The sequence below is a fragment of the Scyliorhinus canicula genome, chromosome 6 (genome assembly GCF_902713615.1).
Source record: "Scyliorhinus canicula chromosome 6, sScyCan1.1, whole genome shotgun sequence".
Taxonomy (NCBI): Eukaryota; Metazoa; Chordata; class Chondrichthyes; order Carcharhiniformes; family Scyliorhinidae; genus Scyliorhinus; species Scyliorhinus canicula.
In genome coordinates this window covers 133,749,904-133,771,288 of record NC_052151.1, presented here as the reverse complement: position 1 = coordinate 133,771,288, position 21,385 = coordinate 133,749,904, and the positions used below count along the sequence as shown (strand labels likewise).

At 46.3% G+C, this 21,385-nt stretch overlaps 1 protein-coding gene across 1 annotated transcript in view; it reads left to right on the top strand.

Annotated features, from left to right (window-relative positions):
* Positions 1–21,385, top strand: part of hs1bp3 (HCLS1 binding protein 3) — a 99,939-nt gene that overhangs the window by 41,470 nt on the left and 37,084 nt on the right. Inside the window, exon 3 of the mRNA XM_038801046.1 lies at positions 14,998–15,205. Coding sequence (XP_038656974.1) covers positions 14,998–15,205 — 208 coding nt within the window. The remainder of the gene's footprint in view (positions 1–14,997; positions 15,206–21,385) is intronic.

Below are 21,385 nucleotides of genomic sequence, written 5' to 3'. Positions count from 1 at the left end.
CATGAGTTTCCTCCGGGTGCTCCGGTTTCCTCCCACAAGTCTCAAAAGATGCGCTGTTAGGTAATTTGGACATTCTGAATTCTCCCTCTGTGTACCCGAACAGGAGCTGGAATGTGGCGACTCGGGGCTTTTCACAGTAACTTCATTGCAGTGTTAATGACAGCCTACTTGTGATAATAAAGATTATAAAATTCTTCCTCGAGCACAAGCTAGGCAAATCGTCGAGCCTCAATTTAACTCCTCATGAATTTGGTGAGCTCCCACCCGCATTCCTGTGAACCACAGTATCTTGCTGTCTGTGCTGTTTTCTCTCTCTTCCCCTGGCAGATTCACCTTGTTTGTGTTTTCACTGCGCCGCCCCAAAGCCCAGCTCCATGATAAAGTGAACCCATGGACCCTTGCATCCCAGTAGAAATGCAATTATGGCTATTATTGAGAACCCTAAATCTCTCTTATCTTGGATTTACATGGACAGTTTGAAGCACAACTGTTTACAACCTGACATTCTCAAAGTTTTTCTGCAACTTTCGAGTTCCATCTTCACTGATGCTGTTGCCATTGTATGCAAGTGTAACCACCTTGTGCCTTCTTCCCAGTAAACAATCTGGGCCCCATTTCATCTCTAACAACCAAACCACCCAGGCTTGCTCTCGAGCAGAGTTACATATCTCTTCATTATACCTTAAGTTAAAGAGGGCCCAAAATATCGCAATCTTATAAACCTCATAATTGTAACAGTAGCCTGACCACTAGAGGGGACAATGTCCCAACAAAATATTTTTTTCCTTCATGTGCAAGATATGTATGTATCTTGGCACTTACTAATGGTAAAGTTACTATTACGCACCATCAAGTTATTTTGTTTGAAGATTCCTATTTTTTTAATTAAAAAATGGAAACGTGGTTAAGGTCACCCATTAAATTGCTAAGCAGTTAACATTGGTCATTGGGGGGGGGGGGGGGGGGGGGGGCACATCCATCAGAGTCAGCAGGGTTTTATGAAGGGTAAATTGCGTTTGACTAATTCGCTAGAGTTCTTCGAAGATGTAACAAGCGAAGTGGATAACGGGGATCCTGTAGATTTGGTATATTCGGACTTCTGGATGATGTTTGATAAGGCCATACAACAGATTATACACCAGGTTAAATCACATGGGCTTGGGGATAATTTATTAGCTTGGATAGAACACTGGCTAACCGAAAGGATGCAGAGAGTGGGGATAAATGTGTCCTCTTCTGGTTGGCAAGATGTAACAGGCGGGGTGCCACAGGGTTTGGTCTGTGAGACCCAATTATTTACAACATATAATAATGACTTGGATGCAGGGATAGAAGGTACTATTGCTAGATTTGCAGATGACACTAAAATAGGTGGGATTGTAAGTTGCAATGAGAAAGTAAATATATGGCGGTACGGTAGCACAATGGTTAGCATTGTTACTTCACAGTGTCAGGGACCAAGGTTCTATTCCCGGCTTGGGTCACTGCGCAGAGTCTGTATGTCCTTCCTGTGTCTACGTGGGTTTCCTCCAGATGCTCCGGTTTCCTCCCACAAGTCCCGAAAGATGTTCTTGTTAGGTGAATTGGACATTCTGAACTCTACATCAGTGTACCTGAACAGGCGTCGGAGTCAGGCGACTAGAGGATTTTCACAGTAACTTCATTTCAGTGTTAATGTAAGCTTACTTGTGACACTAATAAAGATTATTATTAATTTACAAATGAATATAGATAGGTTAGGTCAGTAGGCCAAAATTTGGCAGATGGAGTGTGAGGTTATCCATGTATGTTGGAGAACTGGAAAGGCATGTTAATATCTAAATGGAGAGAAACAGTACTTCAGTGTCAAGGAATCTGGGTGTCCTTGCGCAAGAATTGCAGAAAACTAGCATGCAGGTATAGGGGGAAATAAGGCTAATTTTGGCTTTAATGGCTAACGGAATAGAGTGTAAAAGTTAGGAAGTGTTGCTGCAATCTTAAAAAAGAATCAGCGGCATGGGTATGCAGTGGTTAGCACTGCTGCCTCTCAGTATCAGGTGCACGGGTTCAATTCCAGCCTTGGGTGAGTCGGTCTGGAGTTTGCACTTTCTCCCCATGTCTGCATGGGTTTCCTCCCGTTGCTCTGGTTTCCGCCCATAGTCCAGTGATATGCAGGTTAGTAGATTGGCCATGCAAAATTACTCCTTAATGTCCAAAACGTATGGTGGGGATTGGGTGTGGTGTGGGCTTAGGTAGGGTGCTTTTTCAGAGTGTCGGTGCAGACTGGGTGGGCTGAATGGCCCCCTTCTGCACTGTAGGGATTCTATGATTCTAACTATACAAGGCATTGGTGAGACCACATCTGGAGTACTGTGTACAGGTCTGGTAACCCTTATTTGAGGAGGGATGTAGTTGCATTAGAGGCAGTTCAGAGGAGGTTCATTAGATTGATTCCAGAGATGAGGGGTTTGTCTTTTGAAGAGATTGAGCAGTTTAATCCTATACTCATCTCAAGTTTAGAAGAATGAGAGGAGATATAATTCGGGTATAGAAAAGGATGAAAGGTACTGACAAAGTAGAAGTAGAATGGATGCTTCCTTTTTTACGGCAATCTAGAACAAGAGGTCATAGTTTTAGGATAAGGGGTAGCAGATTCAAAACAGAGAAGAGGAGAAATTACTTCTCTCAAAGGGTTGTGAATCTTTGGAATTCACTATCCCAGCATATGGTGGATGCTGGGACATTGAGTAAAATTAAGGAGGTGATAGACAGATTTTTAATGAGCAATTGGTTAGGGTTATGGAGAATGGGCAGGAAAGTGGAGTTGAGGCCGAGATGAGATCAGCCATGACGGTATTGAATGGCGGAGCAGGTGCGAGGGGCTGAATTGCCTACTCCTGCTCCTAGTGCTTATGTTCTGGTGTTCTTGATTATGATATTTTGTTTTATTGATCACTGGATAGAGGAGAAAAATGGACCAGGTTGTTAGGCTGAAGTTGTGCTGTCCTATTTTTTTTTTAAATGGATGGTTTTAGAAGATCTTGCCTATTGGGCGATGGACTGGCAGAGAATTATGGTCAGCCATTCGTTCTGTTGCTAGAGACCCCACACCTTGCTTGGAATTTGAGACCCTGGCCTCATTTAACTTTGGCAGGCAAGCTGCCGAGTGCCAAACAGGTGTTCTGATGTGCTCACTAGACTCTGGTATTAAGTTGGGGCAAAGCGGGAGTCCGAGAGTAACAGAGATCATAATAGTTTTGTGGACCAGGGCCAAAAGAAATAATGTAACATTTTCCTTTGTCAGGCCTTGTTCCGTATCCTGTGGGCTGCACAATCATCAGTTTTGACTAAAATTGTCACTTGAGATCCAGTTTATGCCACAGGGCCTTTTTAATATGGAAAGCTAGAGTGTGATCGCATGAAACAAGGGTTTTTTTGAGTTCCCAGTGGCTGGCCCCATTCAAAATGGAGGCTGCTGGATTAGCAGTGTTAATGGGGTGGTAAAGCCATGACTCCATTTTGAGACTGTTGCCACTTCATTCACAACTAGCATCGGTGGCACAAATTGATCAAATGATTGGGTCATCCTCATTAATTAACCCAGATAGGGAATGCTCAATTCGATCACATCAACTGAAGTTGCTAATAGGGATTTACCCTATAACCAATAGAAGAAGAGGAACTCTTAGCAGGGTTATTATAAGTCACTCTTGCCAGAGACTTATGGGATTGTGCTTGTGCATGCAATTAAGCTTGGCCTATAATAGTTGGAGGCAGGAGAAGTAACATTTAAATTGAAACAAAAACTTTTTTTTAAATTGAGAGAGCTTGCAAGGAAACACTTAGATCTTGAAATTATTTTGCAACAGCACAAACTAGTGAAATGGGTAGGCCGAAAGCACACACAAAACTGCAGTTCTGCCCCCATTTAGATAAGCTGTGAATGCCTGCAGGCATCTCCCCAGTGAATTGGCATTTTTGAAACATTTTTTCAAGGAATGTGACAAGGTCTGCATTTATTGCCAATCCCTAATTGCCCTTGAAAAGGTGGCGACACCCTGAATAGCTGCAGTTCGCCTGATGCTTAGTACACTCGCATGGTTGTTCAGAAGGCACTTCCAGGTTTTGGATCCAGGAACGAGATGTAATTCTACGTTGGGGTTCTATGTGCCTTGGTGGAGAGTTTGCAGGGAGAGGGAGAGATTGAGGGTTTCGAAGATGCTGTCACAGGGGCCTTTGTGTGAGTTGCGGCAGTGCATCTTGTAGCTGGTACACACTCCTGCCGCAGTGCACGGTGGTGGAGGAAGTGAATATTGAAGGTGGGGCATGTGGTGCCAGTCAAGTGGGCTTCTTTGCCCTGTATGGTTCTTGAGTCTTGTTGGAGCTGCACATATCACACTCCTGACTCGTGCCTTCTAAATGGTGGACAGGCTTTGGGACGCCAGAAGGTGAATAACTCAATCCTACTCTTTGACCTGTTTTTCTCGCCACAGTATTGATTTGGTTGGTCCAGTTCACTTTCTGGTCAAGGTAAAACCCCAGAATTTCAAAGTGGGGGAATTCAATGCCTTTCACTATCAAGATACTGTGGTTAGATTCCCTCACTCGTTGGAGATAGTCATTGCCTGGTACTTTAATGGCACAATTATTAATTCTCAATTATCAGCCCAAACCTGAATGTTGCCCAGCTCTTGTTGCATATGAACACAGACTGCTTCATTATCTGAGGAGTCGCAAATGTGCTGAACAGTGCACAATCATTAGTGAACACCCTCATTTATCATGTTTGACTAATTCGCTTGAGTTCTTTGAAGATGTAACAAAACTAGATAATGGGGATCCTGCAGATGTAGTATATCTGGACTTCCGGAAGGCGTTTGATATGGTGCCGCACAGAAGGTTAATTTACAAGGTGAGATCACATAGGATTAGAAGACTGGCTGACGGACAGGCGATAGAGTTGGGATAAATGGGTCTTTTTCTGAATAGCAAGATGTAACTAGTGGGGTGTCACAGGTTTTGGTCCTTGGGGACCCAACTTTTTACAATCTATATAGACAACTTGGATACAGGGATAGATGGATCTGTAGCCAAATTTGCAGATGACCCAAAAATAGGTGAGACAGTAAGTTGCAATGAGGAAATAAGAACCTTATAAATTGATATAGATAGGTTAGGAGAGTGGGCCAGAATGAGGCAGATGGAGTTTAATGTGGATAAGTGCGAGGTCATGCATTTTGGTCGAAAAAATGGAACGGCAACTTATTATCTAAATGGGGAGAGACTTTGGGGTTCTCCGATGCAGATGGCTCTGGGTGTCCTCGTGCATGAGTCACAGAAAACGAGCATGCAGGTGCAGCAGATAATAGGAAAAGCAAATTAATGTTGGCATTTATAGCAAAATGAATTGAGTATGAAGGTAAGGAAGTGTTGTTGCAACTATACAAGGCATTGGTAAGATCCACCTGGAGAATTGTGCACAGTTTTGAGAAAAGATGTAGTGACGTTAGAGGCAGTTCAGAGGGTTCACTAGATTGAGGGGTTGAAAGGGGGAACCCCAACTCTGAGTGGGCCTTCAGAGTGGGATGTCCTCCCCCATTCCTGCCCAAGATGGGGAAAAGTGTAAATGTCACTTTCCCACCCTCCCTGCTCCCGCCAACCGAGAGATTCAAGCTGGGCAGGATAAGGCCACTTAAGGGCCTCAATAGGTGGGTTTCCTGCCACTCCAGTAAAGTTCGCCACCGTGCAATCAGAATTGGCCTTCCTCCCCTCCATTACAGCAAACACTCGCCCAGAATCTTTCCAATTTTTCACAACACCATAACACGTGCCTGTGATTCGCTGGCCCCCGCCCACACCTCTCACACTAATCTTTTACCCCTGAAAGAACCCACTCATTCTCACCCAAGTTACATGCACCCTGTGCACCACCTTAAATTATCAGGCTCATCCTTGCACAAGAGAAGGTCCTGTTTACCCTAGGCAGTGCCTCACTCTATACTCCCCAAATAATCTGCCCTCCCAACTCCCCTTCCCATTTCTCCTTGATCTTCGCCACCCACCTGCCTCCCTGACCCCCCCCCCCCCCCCCCACCCCCCCCCGCCACTTATACATATCCCTAATTCTTCCCTTCCCTTCCGCATCCGGAAGCAGCAGTCACTCCAACAGGGTGTATCCCGGCAACCTGGGGAACCGCCTCCAGACCTTTTGCGCCAAGTCCCTAACCTACAGATCCTGAACTCACTCCCCCTTGGCAATTCCCTTAGCTCCTCCAGACTAGCGAACCCTTCCTCCAAATACAGATCCCTCGCCTTGGCCAGCCCCACTTCCCTCCACCTCCTATATCCACTATCCATCTCTTCCCCGCCCTGCCCCAAGCTCAAACAAACCCATGATTCTCGCACAGCGGCATTAGCACCAACATCCCTTCCATCTTAAAATGCCTCCTGAACTAGCTTCACCGTGGACTGCACCACCGGGCTCCCTAAATACCTGCTCGGAGCCATTGGCTACGCTGCCATCACCATAGCCCTCAAGATAGACCCCTTACAAGATTTCTCCTCCATAATCACCCACTCTACCCCTTCTCCTTCCCACCATCACTGCATCTTATCCACAATAACTGCAAAATAATAATGAAGCATGTTTGGCAACGTCAATCCCCCTTGCTGCCTCTGCTTCTGTAGCAGGGTCCTTCCAACCCTCGCCATCTTCCCCGCTCATACAAAGTCCAAAATGGTTGTGTCCAATTTTTTTTAAAAAAGGCCTTTGTATAAAGATCAGGAGATCCTGAAAAATAAACAAGAACCTTGGCGGAATATTCATTTTCACTACTTGGACCCTTCCTGCAAACGTTAAGTACGTGTATCCCACCTCTTAAGATCCTCTCTGACTTCCTCCACCAGCTTCGTAAGTTCCTCTTATGGAGCCCCGTCCATTCCCTCGCTACCTGAACCCAAGTACCTAAACCTATCCATCGCTACCGTAAATGGCATCCTCCCTAAATTAGCCCGCTGTGCCAGCTCATTCACCGGGGAATACCTCTCTTTTCCCTACATTCAGATTGTATCCCAAGAGCCCTCCAAACCTCCCCAGCAGATCCATAATCCTTCCCCCACACTCCAGCATATCCGAAACATACAGCAACAGGTCATCTGCATAGGGAGATACCCAGTGCTCCCTCTGTCTCTTTGTAATCCCCCTGCCACTCCGCTGACCCCCTGAGAGCCATCGCCAAAGGCTCTATGGCGAGTGCAAGCAGTAGAAGCGACAGTGGACACCCCTGCCTTGTAACCCTGTGTAAGTCAAAGCTCCACCAATTATATTATCCGTCCTCACACTCTCCTTTGGTGCCACATACAGCAACCGGACCCATGTCACAAATCACGGCCGAAACCGAAACCTTCCCAAAACCTAAAATAAGTACCGCCACTCCACCCGATCAAATTCCTTCCCCGCGTCCATGGACACCAGCACCTCTGGTATCAGAGCCGCTGATGGATTCACCACTACATTACAGGGGCTGGTTTAGCACACTGGGATAAATCGCTGGCTTTGAAAGCAGACCAAGGCAGGCCAGCAGCACGGTTAAATTCCTGTACCAGCCTCCCCGAACAGCCGCTGGAATGTGGCAACTAGGGGCTTTTCACAGTAACTTCATTTGAAGCCTACTTGTGACAATAAGCGATTTTCATTTTCATTTCACATTCAACAGCCGTCTTGTATGATTTGCAAGCTGCCTGCCCTTCAGGGCAGTCACATACTCCCTCTAACCCGGGCTTTTAACCCATATTGCACCAAATACATATAGTACACTATGGGCGGGATTCTCCGGTCCGTCAGCCACCTGCTTGTCGGCAGTGCGCCGTTTGCTGCTGATGGGATTCTATCTTCCCACCAATTGTCAATGGAATTTCCCATTGTAACAACCCCACGCCACCACGAAACCCGCCGGCAGGGCTGTGCAACCGGTGGGTAAATTGAAACGCCACGACCAGAGAATTCTGGCCGATACCTGAAATTCCTACATTCATAACACCACCAACCAATTAGTTCACGGCTGATGTGTACCGTGATTTTAAACAATTTTTCCTCCATATCCAAAAGCAAAAAGTGCAGAGGGTACCGGAAGTCTGCAGAGGGATTTGGATAGGTTAAGTGAATGGGCTAGGGCCTGGCAGATGAAATACAATGTTGACAAATGTGAGGTTATTCATTTTGGTAGGAATAACAGCAAAAGGGATTATTATTTAAATTATAAAATATTAAAGCATGCTGCTGTGTAGGGAGACCTGGGTGTGCTAGTGCATGAGTCGCAAAAAGTTGGTTTAAAGGTGCAACAGGTGATTAAGAAGGCGAATGGAGTTTTGTCCTTCATTGCTAGAGGGATGGAGTTTAAGACTAGGGAGGTTATGCTGCAACTGCATAAGGTGTTAGTGAGGCCACACGTGGAATATTATGTTCAGTTTTGGTCTCCTTACCTGAGAAAGGATGTACTGGCGCTGGAGGGTGTGCAGAGGAGATTCATCCCAGGTTAATCCCAGAGTTGAGGGGGTTGGATTATGAGGAGAGGTTGAGTAGACTGGGACTGTACTCGTTGGAATTTAGAAGGATGCAGGAGGATCTTATAGAAACGTATAAAATTATGAAGGGAATAGATAGGATAGATGTGGGCAGGTTGTTTCCACTGGCAGGTGAAAGCAGATCTAGGGGGCATAGCCTCAAAATAAGGGGAAGTAGATTTAGGACTGAGTTTAGGAGAAACTTCTTCACCCAAAGGGTTGTGAATCTATGGAATTCCCTGCCCAGTGAAGCAGTTGAGGCTCCTTCATTAAATGTTTTCAAGATAAAGATAGTTTTTTGAAGAATAAAGGGATTAAGGGTTATGGTGTTTGGAAAGGAAAGTGTAGCTGAGTCCACAAAAGATCAGCCATGATCTCATTGAATGGCGGAGCAGGCTCGAGGGGCCAGATGGCCTACTCCTGCCCCTAGTTCTTATGTGTTCTTATACCTCAAGACCCTTCCCTAACGGCATTCTATTGATCTTGAAAAAATCAATTGACTCAGTCGCGGTTTTCATTAGCCTATGTATGAAAGCCTGCTTCATGATTTTACTCATAGATAATCAGTCTAAGATTATGCCTCTTTGTTCTCGATCTTCCCACCAAAGAACATAGTTTCTCTCTGTCCTCTATCAAAGCCGTGTATTAGTCATCTTGATTAGTTTACCCCTTAACCTTCTAATCTCCAGTGAATACAAGCTAAATTCACACTTCCTGTTCTCTAAGTTAATGCCTTGATATCATTCTGGTGAATCCGCATTATATCTCTTCCAAGGTCATTCTATCTTCCCACAGTATTTGACTAAGTTGCAAATGAAATATAACTGTTACTTTTGTATTCCAGCCCCCCTCTCTCTTCCCCATATGAAGGACAAGATTCCATAAAACCTGTTTAATTACTCTTTGTACTGGTGCAATAGCTTTCCATGATATTTATGCAAAGCACCCAAATCTTTTTGCTCCTCCCAATCTCATTATTTGAAAAATATTCTTTGAATCCAAACTAGATGACCTCGCAACTCCATCTGCCATATCTTTGCCCACTTGAGTAATTTGTAACTTCCAGTTCCCGTCTACAATGCGCTGTGGGCTAGCCTGGGGTTAGCTTTCCTCTCTTTCTCTTTTATTTTCCCATTTTGTTTCAGTCCATATATGTAAATACACTCTGTACTCTGATGACTGTAACCCTTGCTCAGGGAGTATCTGACACATTAAATCCAGTACATGTGCAATCAAAGGTAAAATACTTCTGTATTATATTTGGATACATATAGCACAGTGGTTAGCACTGTTGCTTCACAGCTCCAGGGTCTCAGGTTTGATTCCACCTTGGGTCACTGCCTGCACTTTCTTGCCGTGTCTGCGTGGGTTTGCTCCGGGTGCTCCAGTTTCCTCCCCCAAGTCCTGAAAGACGTGCTTGTTAGGTGAATTGGACATTCTAAATTCTCCCGCAGTGTACTCGAGCAGTCTCCCGAATGTGGCGACTAGGGGATTTTCACAGTAACTTCATTACAGTGTTCATGTAAGCCCACCTGTGACAATAATCAAGATTATCACTAGAAAATTGATTCTTTGCATTAATGCAGCAGTTGCCATGATCTGAGTAAACCATTAGATGGCGCCAAAATCATTTTGAAGTTGCAAGGTTTTAACAGCAGTTATTTTTCCAAAGTGCTTGCATGTTAAGACTTGGCACTCTTTTGCTCTTCTGATCTCCATAAGGAGAGTGCATAAAAAATTATAAGCTTCTTACCAGGAATGAGAAGATACAATTACTGGGAAAGATTGAGTTGTCTCTGGCTCTTTCCTCTGGAAAGAGACAAAATAATAGTTTCTTTTTATTTTGAAGTTGCTTATTATGGTGGGGTTGGTGAAACTGGAGTCTAGAATGGGAGGGAGCATCAAGATGTGGATCAGATGAAGAATTTGGCAGTAATTAGTGATGAGAATGGGGAGCTCTACCACGTGGCACTGGTTGAAGCAGATAGCGATTTGGGTCATGGGGAATATAGGAATAGGAGCTCGTATTGAGGTGAGGCCTGTATGGAGGATAAAAACCAGCGGAGGGCAGTTGGGTCAAATAGCCTGTTTGTGATGCAGGTTTGATGTAGCCCAAAGAGGCTAATATGGAAGGTAGAATGATCTGCGGCACATGAAAGAAAAAATGGAGCTGAGTCATGGTTTGAGGCCTTGGTTGGGGAGCAGAGTGGAAGGTTGCCAGAGGGTGCACAGTGAGTGTGATTGCTTGGCATGGTTTGTGTGACCTCTATGAAACTGGGGGTGAGGGAGGGAGGAGATAGAATAGTAGGAAGGGTGAGTTGGGGGGGGGGCAGAAAGGAGGAGTGACTGGTAGAGAGAATCAGGCAGCTGGGGGCAAAAGCATGGCTTTGTGCTTCTTGCACCCTGGTCTTTAATCCTTGTTCCCTCATTCTCCACTCAATTTGGGCAGGGTTCCTGGCCTTGGGAGGCCCCGAAGTAGCTTCAGAAGAACAGGCACAGAGGAAGTGCAGCTGTAGTCTGTGTCTGGATGGGTGACTGTCAGACAAACAGCGTTTTGGGTGGGAGGGGCGGTGGGATGGGCGGGAGGTGCTGACATAGTGGCTGAAAATAAAAGCTGAAATTTAGTGAGGAATGTCAGACATTGGAGGCTGCTGGCTGGCTTGATGTGTTCTTGGAAGAAAGGTTCAGAGCAGTTTCAGAGGGCGGAAGCTGAAACCTGATCTAATACAGTAGTGATGTACGGAGCTTGGAGCAACAATGCCTGAAGAAGAACCCCCAAGAAACACGGGGGACAATGTTTCGAAATAGTTAAGATTGATTGAAATTTAGAATTTTACACAGTTGTGTACTTCACCCTCACACAGATTTCCACTTTATTCTTTTTCCCTTCCCCTTTGGACTTGCTCAAAATGTATTATATTTTAATGTTTTCCCAGTTCTGGTGAAAGGTCACCGAGCTGAAACATTGGGCAGGATATTACTGTTCCCTACCAGCCGGTTTGAAGATGTCGGAGACTCATGACATTAATTGGGTGGCCTTCCAGTCAATAAGCTGCCTGTCCAACCTGTCAAGTATTGTGGGGGACAGGAGAGGCATCGGGTGTCTATCTGCCCTTGAGCTTATTGAGCCTCAATTGATGTCCACTTGAGGGCCTTTTCCCACCACCACCATTATGTTATCCACAGTGAGGGAGGCCCCTGCCATGTGGGAAATGAGCAGCTTTAGCTCTGTGGGCTGGTGTGGGGGCCAGGGGAAGGGTGGGTGGTTTGAGCCTGGGTCCATTGGCGGAATGTCCTCATTAGGTCAGTCTCCCTCTCCTTTAACTTGCTGCCTAATCATCCCTATTGCTGAGACGCCTGGTCCCTGCACATGGGCACCTTGGCGTGATGGGAATCTGTAGATGCAGCAGTGGCCACCACTTCTGCTGGGCACTGCTCTGTAAGGCAGGCGTCCTTCTGGGAAAGGGGTGGAAGTCTCACCTTAAAGCAATTAATACTGCTCAAAATATTAAATTGCCACAGGGCAACTGTTAGGATTGTGAGCGGGCTCTGCTCCCTAAATGCTTATTCAGGGGGAGGGGGGGAGGGGGAGCGCGGGGAAGATGATGTCTCCAAAATTCAGTCTATTAACCCTGTTTGTTTTCTCCACAAATGCTGCTAGCCTTGCTGAGTATTTTCAACTGTTTCTGTTTCTACTTCCCAGTTCTTTGATTTAATACTAATGTTATTCTTGAGCCTGCTTCTGAATAACAACCTTTGATTGGTTTTACATTGTGGGTTGTTAGGATAACCCATGTTACTTGGAAGTCGTTATTTTTACAGTGATATGCTAAACTAGTTTATGTTTTTCCACTGATTCACTAGTTTTACAACACCAATGCCAAAAAAATATTCTTTATCCCTCCGACTATGTTTTTGAACTCCGGTGAGCATGAGTAATTTTGAGGCCAGTATAACATCATGTTTAGTTCTGTATATGTGATGTTTGGTTAGCTAAAGTTTAATGACTTAATACGTTTTTCAAAAATCCTGTGTGTTTCAGCCCTCCAACTATAACGAGTTCTAGATTGTGTTTTCTAGGGAATTTGTATTATTTGGATAGTGGTGCAGATGAGGCAAATTCGCTTAACATTAGTAGTGGATTTTGATGTGAACTTATCCATCTACTTGCCAAGAACCAGTTGCCATTTCTATGGTTAATAAGCAGATATGCAGGTGTTAGTCCAATCCTTCCTCTCGGCTAAAACTCTGGATGTCTCTCCCGAACAGCACTGAGAGTTTACCTACACCAGGTGGACGGACCAGGTGGAATGGTTCAAGAAGGCAACTTGCTCATCGCCACTTTCTCGAGCAATTGGAGATGAGCAACAAATCTGGCCTTCCCAGCAACACCTTCATCACATGGAATAATAAAATAAAATTTACTGTATTTAGCATTGCAAGTAATATCTGCCTATGTGAAATGTACTCTATGCATGGAAGGATGTTGTGGCCTGGATTTTAGAGGCACAATAATGGCGAATGCAGAGACAATCAGCATGATTGAGGGTCACAACGACAACACAGACCTAGCAAACTCACGCTGAAATGTAGAACTTATGGTGCACCTGAAATGTGCTCCCAAAGAGCCTATGCTGACACTCCTGCTGCTCTCATTCTTAAAGCTGCAATGACCATAAATTTGAAACCTTTGCCTATTTGCTCTTGTGCGAATCAAGGAGTTGGCTCTCAATGCTGGTGACTGCATCCAGAAAATTAACAGATGACAATAATTATTGTAATTAAAAACTTGTTTTTCTTGATTCCTCTGCTCCTTCTCCCCATACCTGGCTTCTTCGGCTCCCACACCCCCGACTCGGCAGCGCTGCTGCCTCACAACACCAGTGCCCCAGGTTCGATTCGGGCCTTGGGTGACTGCAGAGTGTGCACGTTTCCCCGGTGTCAGCGTGGGTTTCCATTGGGTGCTCCGGTTTCCTCCCACTGTCCAAAGATGTGCAGGTTAGGTTGACTGGCCATGGCGTCCCAAATTGTACAGGTTAGGCAGGGTTATGGGATTATGCGGATCGGGTGGGGAAGTGGGCGGAGCTAGTGTGCTCTTTTTCAGATGGGTGGTGCAGACTCTGGCTGGACTCCCGCCATCCCTCAGTCTTGTTGATGTTAGAAGCAATGTTTGATGGAGGGGCAGAGGAGCCAAGGGAGGGGAGGGAATTGTGGAGAGGTTCCAGGTTGCCTTAATGCCTGAACAGACACTGGCAAGTTTTAGAAACAGTTGTAAAAGTGCTAGTAGTATTTTCAAGTTTATAGTAGTTCTAGGGGGCAGCAAAGTGGCTCAGTGGGTTAGCACTGCTGCCCGACGGCGACGAGGTGCCAGGTTCGATCCTAGCTCTGGATCACTGTCCGTGTGGAGTTTGCACATTCTCCCCGTGTTTGCGTGGGTTTCGTCCCCACAACCCAAAAGATGTGCAAGGTAGGTGGATTGGCCACGCTAAATTGCCCCTTAATTGGAAAAAATGAATTGGGTAATCTAAATTTATCAAAAAAAAAGTTCTAAGAAGTATTCTAATATTTTATTTTAAAAATTAACATGTCATTTACTTGAAGACTGATTTTTACAATAATCTTTATTAGTGTCATAATTAGACTTACATTTAACTGCCTCACGGTAGCATGGTGGTTAGCATCAATGCTTCACAGCTCCAGGGTCCCAGGTTCGATTCCCGGCTGGGTCACTGTCTGTGTGGAGTCTGCACGTCCTCCCCGTGTGTGCGTGGGTTTCCTCCGGGTGCTCCGGTTTCCTCCCACAGTCCAAAGATGTGCGGGTTAGGTGGATTGGCCATGCTAAATTGCCCGTAGTGTAAGGTTAATGGGGGGATTGTTGGGTTACGGGGTTACGTGGGTTTAAGTGGGGTGATCATGGCTCGGCACAACATTGAGGGCCGAAGGGCCTGTTCTGTGCTGTACTGTTCTATGTTCTATGTTCTATGCAGTGAAGTTACTGTGAAAAGCCCCTAGTTGCCACACTAGGGCCTGTTCAGGAAGACTTGAGGGAGAATTCAGAATGTCCAAATTCGCGTAACAGCACAGACCGAGACCCAAGTGAGAATCGAACCTGGGACACACTGGTGCTGTGAAGCAACAGTGCTAACCATTGTGCTACTGTGCTGCTCTTCAAGGGGTAGCTCTTCAGCTCATGATACCTTGAGGGGTGTGGATTCAGCAGCAATGCCGGAATCTCTGTGTTTGTCTCGGCAGTAGACCCAGCTGCAGGTAGGAGGGAGAACTTTTGCTGCAGCCTACAATCAAGATAATTTTTTCTTTGGACAGTCAGCGTTGACTGCTTCAGCTTCACTGCTGAGAAAATGCAGGCCTACATGTCAGTTTAGTGCTTACTGATGTATGATTTCAATATTTGGAAAGTGAAGCACCACAATAAGTTTCAGTTTTTCTTTATTTCAGGTATCCAAGAAGTACAGTGAGATTGATGATTTGTGTCAGAAGCTGAGTACCCAATATCCGAAGACAAATCTGCCCTCCATGCCTAGAAAAGTTTTATTCGTAGGGGAGACTGATATAAAAGAAAGAAGAATAGTTTTTGATGAAATCTTCAGATTTATTGCCAAGGACGCAACGCTCGCATCAAGTCCTGAGTTGATGGACTTTTTAGGTAATTATTTCAGACTGGGAAGGAATTTACTAAGTACTTTGTGCCACAACACCAGGAGAGCATCTCCGGCACATGCTCAGTTGCAGTCAGTGTCAGCATCAGATGGCATGCAAGTTGGCTGAACAGAGAATAATAATAAAGTTCAAATTACCCATTTTTAGGTTTATGCAGTTGTTAACCAATTGCAATTTCTTCCGCCTTTATTTCGCGACTGTTTCCTCTGTAAAATCTGCTTCGGTTTATTTGATAAATTAAGTTATATAACCAGGCAATTTCAGTAAATGTGATTCTCAACTTGCAATATGGAGAATTGATGTAATATTTTGTTTAAGGACATTGCTTTGGGAAAAAATCCATTACAAAAATTGACAAAATATATATTTTAAAAATGTATTTACCCAATGTGGGAGTGAAAGCGTGACCCTGGGATAAAGAGTCCCATTATGTAACAGTTGAACTATCCAAGCTGTGTAGAAGCTCCCTCCACAAAGACATAACACATTTGATATAGCATAAGGAGGGCTTCAACCTCTATTTTGATATCTAGGTCAATCAGTGAGATCCACAGCAAGGATTTAAAATTGGTGATGCACAAACCACATGCGTAGCTCAAATTTGTCCTAACATTACTCTAAGCGTTTTAAAGTTCCTGCCACCGACCAGATGGACATGAGGAGCAGTTGCGCATGTACTATTGGCCACATTGTGGGCTGAGTACTGTGCAGTAAAACCATGGAAGTCTATAGATGGCCAGCAGTATAGGCACTGGAGAAGCTAGGTTTGGGATCTTTGCAGAATGACATTTTCTATCTGCTTTTCATGCCAGAGACTCTTCACTGTACTTTATCAGCTGATATTTGCTTTTGCCCGAAGTAACTTGTGTGGGGCAGAGGAGGAAAAAGTGAGCATTTGGATCTATAGTGGTGCTAAAGGTGCAACTGGAGCATCAATTAAATAATCAGAGTTTGCAGATCTGGGGCACAGTTCTCCCGAAAGGGAACAAAGTCCCCTAGTGAGCGTGTGTAGCTGCGTGTTTCCTGGTTCTCGTAGTGCCGAGAAACACATGGCGATTCAACGTGACTCTCGTTGTATAAGAGGCCTGAAATGGGAACCCTTGGTCAAGGCTGCACATAGCCCCAGTTTGTACAGTGTGGAGCTCCGCTCGCCAGCACTCCCCAGTGTAGTGTGTGATCGGGGTGGCATCCCAATCTCCGAGGGCCCCAAAATGGTCCCCCACACCCATGCCGGGTACGACCGGCCTGGCCGCGCCTGTGCAAAAAATGCCAGTTTGGCAGTGCCAGCCTTGCACCATGGCAGTGCCCGCCTTGCACCATGGCAGTGCCCATGCCAACTGACTGCCAGCTGGCACTCGGGTGGTTCTGCCAAGGTGCCAGACTGGCATCAATGGGATGCCCAGGTGGCACTGATAGGATTCTCAGGTGGCAGTGCCAGGGCACCACCTTACCCAAAGGGCGTGCAGCTGGGTGCCTCTGACCCCTGGGAGACCCCCATGAGTGCCGTTCTGTCTGGTCTCTGAGAGGAAGGGGATGAATCCCAATGCCTTGCATACCTCGAGAATTTCAACATTAGAGTGAGACTAGCTGTCTCTAATATTTTACTCTAATATGCAGATTTGTCAAAGTGATCCTGCCAGTAATGGGTGGGATTTACATCGCCACGTTTCACGAGACTGTGTTGGGTCTCGCGAGAAGTGGTGAGCCAGGTAGGTCCCTGGAGCGGGGTCTCCCGGCTTTCATCAGCCACGCTCCACCACGGCGAGCTTCTTTTCCGGCACCGCATGGCCATTGGATCATGCCCTTTGTTTGTAATGCATCGAACATAAAACAAGTTTGATTAAAATTTTTAATTGGGGCGGGGGGAGGAAGAGGGAGAAGGTTTAGGTGTCGAAGAAGGATTGATAAATGTATATGCATTTGATGGGGACTCTTTAAAGCAGATGACAATGAACAACCTAAATCTAAATTCTTGGTTTGTGTATATATTTTATGGGCAACTTCAAGATTTTGAATTGGTATTCTAATAGTTGGAACAGATAAGTGGAGGTTGGTTCCTTTGGCAATTATGCAGTTGCTGTGGATTAGCCAGCAAGAGATGCAGGAGGCAATGGCATAATGATATTGTCGATCAGCTTGTAATCCAGAGTAAAAACACAAAATGCTGGATAAACTCCGCTGGCCTGGCAGCATCTGTGGAGAGAAAAAAACAAATTTAAGTTTCGAGTCTGTATGAGTTCTATGAAGAGGGGTAGAAATGTAATGGATTATGTTGTTGGAGATGGGGGTGGAGGAAGGGGGGCAGAATAGAAGGTGACGGAATGGTTGGAGCGAAGAAAAGAGTGACAAAGATGTCATTGACCCAAGACCAAGGGAATGTTAATGGTAGCATTCAGGACTAAAGAAGGGCTGAAAGTGGCATAAAGGTAAGCTAGCAGAATGTATTTTTAAAAATCATTCATCGGATGTAGGCATCGCTGGCTGAACCAGCATTTATTGCCCATCCCTAATTGCCATTGAACAGTTTTAAGAGTCAGTCACATTGCTGTGGGTCTGGAGTCACATGTAGGCCAGACCAGGTAAGGACGGCAGATTTCCTTCCCTAAAGGATATTCGTGAACCAGATGGGTTTTTAAAACAATCAACAAGTTTCATGGTTATCTTTTGTTTAATTCGCTCATGGGATGTGCTGGGTTAGCATTTATTGCCCATCCCTAATTACCCTTGCTTAGGCTATTTCAGAGAGCAGTTAGGTGTCAACCACATTCCTGTGGATCTGGAGTTACATGTAAGCTAGGCCAGGTAAGGATGGTACGTTACCTTCCTTAAAGGTCATTAATGAACTTCATGGGTTTTTATGAGAAACGACAATGGTTTCATGTCATCATCGTCATCATTAGACTTTTCATTCCAGATTTTTATTGTATTCCAATGCCACCATCTGCCATGTGGGATTCGAACATGGATTCCCAGAAATTTAGCAGAACAAGCGAAAGATGGACGGGTGGGGGTGGTGTTTGCATTGGGATAAACCAAGGAAACAAAAAGGGGTCAAGATGGAGGGGATATTCCCAGTCTAAAATTGTTGAACTCAGTGTTGAGTCCAGAGGCTGTAATGTGTCGAAACAAAAGAGGTGGTGCTGCTCCTCCAGGTTGTGTTGGGCTTCACTGGAGCATTGCAGCAGAGCAAGGCTGGACATGTGGACATGAGAGCAAGGTGCTGAGTTGAAATGCAAGCGACAGAAAGGTTGGGGGTCATGCTTGCAGACTGAGCGAAGGTGTTCCGCAAAGCCGTCACCGTATCTGCGTTTAGTTTGCCCAGTGCCCTCTGAAATGCACGAAGGGCAAGGGCAATTAGCGATGAGCAATAAATGTTGGCCCAGTCAGTGACGCCCAGAAAAAAATAGTAATAATAAATAAATCATCAATAATAAAAATAATAATAAAATATAAAATAATAATAAATAACATAAATCCATTATCTCATGAGGATTGAATTCTTACTTTAATAAAACTGAGGATGCAGCTCACTTTCAAGTCATTATTAAGACAATTAATATATCTGGTTTAATAAATTCCAATCCAAATCAATTTTTGTTCAATAGCTTTGAGGGATTAAGTTACGTAAATTGGTTGTAGGGCAGCATGGTAGCACAGTGGTTAACACAGTTTTTTTTTTTGTTTTTTTTAAATAATTTTTATTGGAATTTTTTACAGAAAATATAACAAAAAGTATAGCAAAAAGCAGTAATATGCAACTAACAGCCCCATAACACCCACAATTCCCCCCATACCGTAACATCACATGTATCACATTCCCCCACCCCCCCCCCAAACAAGAGAACTTAACCATAAATTAAAATTAGATAAATCAAATTTAAATAAAATAAGCTAACATAATCAACGTCCCCACCCCCCCTCCCGGGTTGCTGTTGCTACTGTCCCAGTACCCTATCGTTGAGCCAGAAAGTCGAGGAAAGGGTGCCACCATTTAAAGAACCCTTGCACCGATCCTCTCAGGGCGAATTTAACCTTCTCAAGCTTAATGAAGCCTGCCATGTCATTGATCCAGGTCTCCACGCTTGGGGGCCTCGCGTCCTTCCACTGTAGCAAAATCCTTCGCCGGGCTACTAGGGACGCAAAGGCCAGCACACCGGCCTCTTTCGCCTCCTGCACTCCCGGCTCTACCCCAACCCCAAAGATCGCGAGTCCCCATCCTGGCTTGACCCTGGATCCCACCACCCTTGACACCGTCCTCGCCACCCCTTTCCAGAACTCCTCCAATGCCGGGCATGCCCAGAACATATGGGCATGGTTCGCTGGACTCCCCGAGCACCTGGCACACCTATCTTCACCCCCAAAGAACCTACTCATCCTCGTCCCAGTCATGTGGGCCCTATGCAGCACCTTGAATTGGATGAGGCTAAGCCGCGCACACGAGGAGGAAGAATTTACCCTCTCCAGGGCATCAGCCCATGTCCCGTCTTCGATCTGTTCCCCCAGTTCCCCCTCCCACTTCGTTTTCAGCTCCTCTACTGACGCCTCTTCCTTCTCCTGCATAAGCTTGTAGATATCGGATATCTTCCCCTCCCCGACCCAGACCCCCGAGAGCACCCTGTCACTCACCCCCTTCGCGGGGAGCGCAGGGAATCCCTCCACCTGCCGTCTAGCAAATGCCTTTACCTGCAGATATCTAAACATGTTTCCCGGCGGGAGCCCATATTTCTCCTCCAACTCCCCCAGGCTCGCAAACCTTCCGTCGATAAACAGGTCCTTCAGCTGTCTAATGCCCGCTCTATACCATCCCCGAAATCCCCCATCCATGTTCCCCGGGACGAACCTATGGTTCCCCCTTAACGGAGCCTCCATCGAGCCCCTCACTTCTCCCCTATGTCGCCTCCACTGCCCCCAAATCTTGAGGGTAGCCGCCACCACCGGACTCGTGGTATACCTCGTGGGAGGGAGCGGCCACGGCGCCGTTACCAGGGCCCCCAGGCTTGTATCCCCACAGGACGCTCTCTCCATCCGTTTCCATGCTGCCCCCTCCCCCTCCATCACCCACTTACGCACCATCGACACGTTGGCCGCCCAGTAGTACCCCGAGAGGTTGGGCAATGCCAGCCCCCCCCCCATCCCTACTCCGCTCCAAGAAGACCCTCTTCACCCTCGGGGTGCCATGCGCCCAAACAAATCCCATGATGCTGCTGGTCACCCTTTTAAAAAAGGCCCTAGGGATAAAGATGGGCAAGCACTGGAAGAGGAACAAGAACCTCGGGAGAACCGTCATTTTGACGGATTGCACTCTGCCCGCCAGCGATAGCGGCACTATGTCCCACCTTTTAAATTCCTCCTCCATCTGTTCCACTAGTCTGGTGAAGTTAAGCTTATGAAGAGCCCCCCAACTCCTGGCCACCTGCACCCCCAGGTACCTGAAACTCTACACTGCCCTCCTGAAGGGGAGCCTCCCAATTCCCTCCTCCTGATCTCCCGGGTGCACTACAAATACCTCGCTCTTTCCTAAGTTCAGCTTATAGCCCGAGAAGCCCCCAAATTCCGCTAACAGTTCCATCACCCCCGGCATTCCCCCCCTCTGGGTCCGCCACATATAACAGCAGGTCGTCCGCATACAGCGATACCCGGTGCTCCTCCCCCCCCCCCCCCCCCCCCGCACCAGACCCCTCCACTTCCCTGACTCCCTCAACGCCATGGCCAGCGGTTCAATCGCCAGTGCAAAGAGCAGGGGGGACAGGGGACACCCCTGCCTGGTCCCACGACAAAGCCTAAAATACTCCGATCTCCTTCCATTTGTGACTACACTCGCCATCGGCGCCGCGTAAAGCAGCCTCACCCATTTGATGAATCCCTCCCCAAATCCAAACCTCTCCAGCACCTCCCATAGGTACCCCCACTCAACTCTATCAAACGCTTTCTCTGCGTCCAGCGCCACCACTATCTCCGCCTCCCCCTCCACTGCCGGCATCATGATAACATTGAGCAGTCTCCGCACATTCGTGTTGAGCTGCCGCCCCTTGAGAAACCCTGTCTGATCTTCATGAATTACCTCTGGCACACAATCCTCTATCCTGATAGCCAGGATCTTCGCCAGCAACTTAGCGTCTACGTTAAGGAGTGAAATAGGCCTATATGATCCGCACTGCAAGGGATC